The 6,861-nt window shown below is 30.6% G+C and overlaps 2 protein-coding genes across 4 annotated transcripts; both read left to right on the top strand.

The window, feature by feature from the left end:
• Positions 1–1,829: 1,829 nt before the first annotated feature.
• On the top strand, positions 1,830–5,027 carry LOC115716989 (protein phosphatase inhibitor 2). Of its 3 annotated transcripts, XM_030645915.2 has the most exons (6): positions 1,855–1,986; positions 2,723–2,788; positions 2,918–3,086; positions 3,489–3,616; positions 3,831–4,007; positions 4,605–5,027. In XM_030645915.2, the coding sequence occupies exons 4-6, from the start codon at positions 3,598–3,600 to the stop codon at positions 4,877–4,879; spliced, it is 471 nt and encodes a 156-aa protein (XP_030501775.2). In that variant the 5' UTR covers positions 1,855–1,986; positions 2,723–2,788; positions 2,918–3,086; positions 3,489–3,597; the 3' UTR covers positions 4,880–5,027. The 3 variants fall into 3 exon arrangements, with proteins under 3 accessions (XP_030501773.2, XP_030501775.2, XP_030501774.2); XM_030645913.2 differs by lacking the exon at positions 2,918–3,086 and having other exon boundaries at positions 1,830–1,986; XM_030645914.2 differs by lacking the exons at positions 1,855–1,986; positions 2,723–2,788; positions 2,918–3,086 and having other exon boundaries at positions 3,485–3,702.
• Positions 5,028–5,458: 431 nt separating this feature from the next.
• Positions 5,459–6,611, top strand: LOC115715763 (uncharacterized). The gene is made up of 2 exons (XM_030644434.2): positions 5,459–6,120; positions 6,436–6,611. The coding sequence occupies exon 1, from the start codon at positions 5,520–5,522 to the stop codon at positions 6,117–6,119; it is 600 nt and encodes a 199-aa protein (XP_030500294.2). The 5' UTR covers positions 5,459–5,519; the 3' UTR covers position 6,120; positions 6,436–6,611.
• Positions 6,612–6,861: the final 250 nt, after the last annotated feature.

The following is a 6,861-nucleotide window of genomic DNA, read 5'->3' on the forward strand; positions in this document are numbered from 1 at the left end:
AACGGTATTAATAGGGTTAGTTTTATAAATATATATAAATATTAATATTATTTATTTTAGATTAATTTAAATATATATAAATATTAAGGGCTTTTTTATTTTTATACTTCAAAACAGCTTTTTTTTTTTTTTTTTTTTTTTTGCATTTTTGCATTTTTGCATTTTTACGAAATTCTACATAGAAACCCCTATTGCAACTAGCGCTACAACTTGAATTGCAACAAAAAATCGTATAGAAACCCCTATTGCAACTAGCACTGCAACCACTTTAGAAACCCAAACCGTAAATTTGAAAAAAAAAAAGTTAAAAAAATAGTATATGGGATAATTCTCCTAAATATTAATATTATTTATTTTAGGTTAATTAAACTTATATTAATTTTCTATTAAAAAAACTTACCAATTTTAAATTAAATATATATAACTATTAATATATAATTTGTAATCTGAATATTGGGAGTATGTTCAATATACTATTAATAAATATTGTTCAATATACAATATTAATATATTCTTTAGTATTATTTTAATATTAGGAGTATGTTCAATATACAATATTAGCATATTTTTATTATTATTTTAATATTAGGAGTATGTTCAATATACAATATTAATAAATTTATTTTAATAAATTAATAAGTGGTTTCATTTAATTTATAAAATTTTAGAAATGCACAAAACAAAAATAAAAACTAAAAAATATAGCTAAGTATACATATAAAATATACATAATAAGAAGAAGAATATTAACATTTTTGCTCCCTGAACATTAGTACTATTTGATTTTGTCCCTTAAAATATACGACTTGTTAGATATTCCCCCTAAAATATTACAGTGACATAATTATACCCCTTCTGTTAGGTTTTATTTTTTTACTGTTAAAAGTTAACATTTTTACCCCCAAACTTTGACCAATACAAAATTTTGCATCCTTTTATTAAAAAAAATTAATTTTAAAAATTATAACATTTAATATTTTTTTAAAAGCAATTATAATATTCTATTAATTCAAAAAAAAAAAAACTAAAAATTATTAGAAAAATTTGATAAAAATATTAAATTAATTAAAAAAAATATTAATTTTACTTTAAATACTTAAACTATTTCTAAAAAAATATTTTTAAACTTTATTTTATTTATAAACAAGATCTCAACAAATCAAACTAAAGTTATTGAAAAGCTAATAAATATTAAATAATTTAAATAAACTAAAATTTTTTTGAACAAAAAATGAAACTTATTTATATTTATAAACTCATATCTTAACACATAAAGAAAAACAATTAAAAATTCAATAAAATTAAACTAAAATTTATGCTATGTTTACTTAAATAAATCTACATTTTACGATAAAAACAAAATATACTTAAGTTTGTTCCCTTAAAATTTAGTTTTTATAAAATTTAATTTTTTAATGTGTAATTAAATTTTCTAATAAAAAATAAATAATTTTTTATATCGCTTAATTAGTTTTAAAATTTTAATTTATTTTCAATTTTCTTAATCATTCAAAATGAGTTTTTCTTAAGATCTAAATTATTTTTTTAAAATTTACTAAAAAAAATAATAAACATTTCTTACTTTTATTTTGGGGGTACAATTTGATAGTTGTGAAAATTTAGGGGACAAAAAGTACTAATTGACAAAGACACATCATCATTAAATATGGGACGTAAGTCCCGTAACTTAACAGAATGATTAAATTTCTATAAATGTAAAAATTCAAGGAAAATTTTTAACAAGTCATATATTTTAAGGGTCAGAATCAATATTATTGAAAGCTTAGGGAACAAAATACACATAAAAAACGACAAAATAAAAAACAAACGACATGTTGTGTGTAGCTACTAGAAAGTGGGTTCAACAGACAATACGTGTTACCACAGGGGCTGTTCTGGAAATCAAGAAAAAGAAAAATATGAGAGAGATGAACCACCATTTTTAGCTCTCCCAATACTCGCCGCCAATTTCAATTTTCTCCTCAGGTAATAATTTTATTTATTCTCTTCTACATATTAATTTTAATTTACTCTTATGAGTTTTCCATTTTCATACTCACAAAAATCTACTTAAAAAAAAATATTATTAGAAAAGAAATTGAAAAATTTCACAGCGGAAGATCTTTATTTGCAAAATATATATGCTTGGGTCGATCTAGATGATGTTATAATTTCTATTCATTCTTAAGTGTTTGTGATTTAATATGTTGTTTCATTTCTTATGGTTCGAAGTTATGGATTAAAATAGGGTTTTACTTTTGCTGTTCTTCATTGACTTTTAATTAAATTCCTTGCTTTGATTTAGATTTTTGTGTGTGGACGCTGTTATTGTTAGTTCAGCTCCGATATTATTTTGATTGATTATTTGTGTCAATATTTTCGTGGAGATGTAATTGTATGTACTCGTATGAATTTACATTAACCTAATTTTCTTGTTTTACATTTAGTGTTATCTAATTTGTGAAACTGGGATGAAACTTTTAGGTTTTGAATTCAAGTTTCATGATATGAGTTTGGGTGTGTATTCAATACGTTTACAAATAAGATTTGGGTGATTACACATGTTTTATATGAGCATGCTCTCAAGCTACTCTGTTTCTTATTTCATTGTTTTGCACCATTGATGGGATTCACGCTGGGAAAATTGGAATCCCACTTGCTCTAGTTCTAGTGTTTTGTTGGATTTTGAGAATTTGATACAATTTGTTGCAATTTGTTTCAGTGAAACAGTAACTTGACTGGTGTGCATTCGGTGTGCAAAGAGTTGGCTTGCTCGCAAGAAAATGAAGTAATTTACTCTTTCTTCTTTGCTTAAATTATTATATAGACTTAAGTCCTTTAACATTAAGTGATAAGGAAAAGTGTATGTAACTTTGGGGTTGCATTAATAAACTGAACCATGAACAAATTCTCTCAGTGACAGTTCCTTGTCTATGGGTTGGAATGGAAATCCAAAATGGCCCACTTCTAGAAGTGAGAAGGAAAACTTTTGGATGCAAATTCAACTCAATCAAATAGTTAATCTTGGAGATTGCTTCATGGACATTATGTGTTTGAATCAACTTAATAATTTCCAGAAACTGTTGGTTAGTGCTCTGATTACCAAAGGTCACCTCTGTGGTTATTTAACTATAGCCGTCCTACCTTTCACGGTTCTCCAAAATAGGACACGAACACTTGGCAGTGCTTCTTTTCTGATGTGTGCGATTAGCTTGCTATAGATAACAAGTACTGTTAGTTTCTAAATAGTTTAGATACCAAATGTTCAATACCATTGTTTTTTTTATTAATTTGTATGTAGATATATATATATATTTATATATATGCACACAAGCTAGAGTACCATAGTTTTACTTTTTCAGTTAAGTCTTTCTCATTAGGTTGAAATATTTTGTTTGGAGTTCATATGTGTATTTTCTCTCCTTTCCTCACAAAAGGAATCCCATGCTTAAAGTGCATAAATAGACTGATATTTTATTATTTTATAGTGAGAATAACAAGGGACGGGTACGATGGGACGAGGCTAACTTGGGTGAAATTGAAGCAACTAAACCTGTGAGGCAGAAAATTACTGAGCCGAAGACACCATATCATCCCATGATTGATGATGATGATGGTATGTTGATTTTTATATGCTATACGTCTTGCAGGGGACTGACAGATTTATTTATGTGTATTTCTATCTAATTGGTTGCTGGAAAGGTACATTATTTTTTCAGGATTTGATGATATTTGATCAGTTAATTTTTTAATTAATTGGCTAATTTCAGGTTTTAATGGTTTCAAATTCTGGTTCTTAACAATATTAAAATTAATTCTTCTTATTATAGGATCTCTATCTCCTATAAGGAATTATTTCGATGAAAGTGTTCCTGATGGCGTTGATGCGGAAGCAATACGAACTGCGTTGAGTGATGTAGCATCATCAAGTAGAGAGACTACCCAGAGATCCAGTGGCTGGACCTCATCTGATGACGAGGCAGATGCTATGGAACAGGATGATGAAGGTCTCTTTCCTTACCCAGCATCTTTCAACTCTCTTTATTCATCCAAATTTCGCACAACTTCTTGTTCTTTGCTAATCTTATTTCCCTTTCTCGTTCAGTCCTTCACTACATTTATATTATAGAAGCTTAGACTGATTTGAACTTGAAAAGTTTAACAATCACTTAATTAGTAAAACTTTTTTTTCCTTCACATATTTTATTAGGCTTGTTAACTTGATCATGTTCAACGAGGACAGTCCTTTCTATTGTTATTAAAGTTTTCTGTATAATTGAGGAACTCTAGAGTCTAGAAATTTTATTGAAACCAGTACTGTAACTGTGTGACAAAAGATCAAGAAAAATGGACTAAAATCTAAATATAAAAGATGGATTGTAATTGTAAATTAGTTGCATTCACTTGAACCTTTTGTTGGTTTCTTGTGAGATTACTACAGTTCTCAAATATTTCATTGTAATACTGAACTTTTACAACATATCTCATTCTGGAAAAGTAGTAGTGGTTATATTTGAAGAATTATATAATTTATTCAGAAAGGAATGGTCTGATTTAATTTACAGCTGGAACTCTAACGTGCTTGCTCTTCTTACTATCTGCAGATCCTGAAACAGATAAAAATGGTAGAAGTTTCAGGGAGCACCGGAGAGCTCACTACGACGAATTCTGGAAAGTAAAAGAACTCCGGAGAAAAGGTTCTTTCCTTGAAGACGAAGAAGAGGACGAGGCAGATAAACAAAGGAGAAATGCTATGTCTTCATCATTAGCGGCCGGTGGCAGTGGTCATGGTAGTGGTGTTACGGACATTGACATTGATGATGAAACTGGTGCTACTTTAAATCAGAAATCCGTTGGTGCTCCGGTTAATGGAGTGTGAGCAAAATAGGCCCTGGAAAAGACATTTTAACAGAGAACTTTCTATTATAAATTTGTAATGCTTTTGGAAAGTGTCCTATGAATGCTATCTTGTATACAAATAGTATTGTTCTCTTATAATTCTCAATCAACAATGTTTCCTCAGACTATCCCATAATCTTCCTCTTTTAACAGTCTTTTATAAAATTCCCCAGATGGAGAGAGGGAGATAACAGATCCGACAAGACCTCAATTATCTCTGACAATGTTATTTAGACTATGTTTTCTTTTGGTTCTTATTGCCTAGTTTATTTATCCTCTTAATAAAGGTTAAAAATTGTTATTCGACAACTTAAATAACCCATAATTATTAATTACTGAATGATCGACTAAAAGATATTTTCTTTGTTTTCAATTTTGTTTTATTTTATTAGTATTGTTTTTTTCTGAAATCAAAATCTTTTCGAATTAGGACACTGCAAAGTTTTGTTTGTTTTTCAGATAATTTTAGCAAGATAGTCTCAATTTTTTCTTTACAAAATAGTGGTCCCAGTTTTGTCTTACTTGATTTTTTTTTTTTTTAAACTTTTCTACTAAATGTAGACTTATTCCCTAATTGATAGGCCTGCGTGAGTAGTGTGTACGTAAATGTCAAAAGGAAAATGGCTTCATCCAATTCCATGGCTTCACTTGCCACTGAAATTTGCAACCAGATATCCTCCATATTCTCCAAACCCAGTTCCCACCCACCAGTCTTGGACATCTTAGTCAACGAGATCTCCTCCGCCGTCGCCAGAAATGGCCGAGTCTTTCTGTACGGAGTAGGGCGCGAGGGCTTAATGCTCAAGGCCCTATGTATGCGCCTCTTCCACCTCGGCGTCTCCGCTCACTTCGTCTTCGACATGACCACGCCGCCCATACACGGTCCACAGGATCTCCTCATTTCCTCGGCGGGTCCGGGAGGATTCTCCACCGTCGATGCTCTCTGCTCCATAGCCAGATCGAACGGCGCTAGAGTGTTGCTGCTGACTGCTCAGCCGGATACGGGTTCTTGCGTGAAGCACGCTAGCGTGGTGGGCCACGTGGCAGCGCAGACGATGGCGGATGATGAGTCGGTGAATAAATCTCGGCCGTTGCTTCTGATGGGCAGTGCTTATGAGGGAGCTCTGTTTGTGCTGTTTGAGATGGCTGTGTATCGTTTGGGTGAGGAACTGAAACAGAGCCCTGAGCTCATACGAAATCGCCATACCAATCTTGAGTGAGGTGAGAGATTATTTGAGTTTTCTTTTAAACTTATGTATATATATATACATATATAAATATAATTATATTTATATGTTGGTTTCAGTTCCACTTTGTAAGTATGAATTAATCAAAAGAGTTTGCAGTGGAAGTTTACTATTAATTGATTTTTCCTAATAAAATTGAGTTTTTAAGTACCAATGATTGCCCCTTAGTTGTACATGCATCTTCTCTCTTTTTACTTTTTCATTTTGACATCACAAATCATAAACTGCTCAAGAAAAATAAAATAAAATGAACTGAAAATAACTAATATAGATTCGTAAAATGAAGCAGGTTTCAGTGACAGACCAAGAAAATGAAAAACAAAAGACTACAGCATGATAGATTGGTGTGGTGTTAGTATCAAAAAAGAGAATGAAATTAGGATACTGTAAGACTTATTAATCTTTTCCCTCCTTGGACTGTGTATTTACAACGTAATATTTATCAAATTACTAATTCTATCGTAAGATTGAGATTTGATAGCTATCTAGCTATAGAGATAATCAGTTTTGTATGAGAAAGTGTTTGGTGTGGTAGCTAGAAACCATGATGATCAGGTTCTTTGGGCTCAAACGAAATTTGTTCAGCGTCTTTTCTCTCCTCTAGCGGCTGAGTTTATGGCCATCCGTTTCGCGATCATACTTGCTGTGGAACAAAAATTGCAGAACTCGATTATAGATTTTGAAATTCAGCTCATCAAATCCAACAAAAGAGACA

Source organism: Cannabis sativa, chromosome 5, assembly GCF_029168945.1.
Source record: "Cannabis sativa cultivar Pink pepper isolate KNU-18-1 chromosome 5, ASM2916894v1, whole genome shotgun sequence".
Classification (NCBI taxonomy): Eukaryota; Viridiplantae; Streptophyta; class Magnoliopsida; order Rosales; family Cannabaceae; genus Cannabis; species Cannabis sativa.

Excerpts from the sequence above, each read along its gene's own strand:
- LOC115716989 (XM_030645913.2), top strand. Across the intron at positions 3,617-3,830 it reads CATGATTGATGATGATGATG|GATCTCTATCTCCTATAAGG; the intron begins GTATGTTGATTT and ends TTCTTATTATAG. Across the intron at positions 4,008-4,604 it reads TATGGAACAGGATGATGAAG|ATCCTGAAACAGATAAAAAT; the intron begins GTCTCTTTCCTT and ends TACTATCTGCAG.
- LOC115715763 (XM_030644434.2), top strand. The coding sequence starts at position 5,520 with ATGGCTTCATCCAATTCCATGGCTTCACTTGCCACTGAAATTTGCAAC.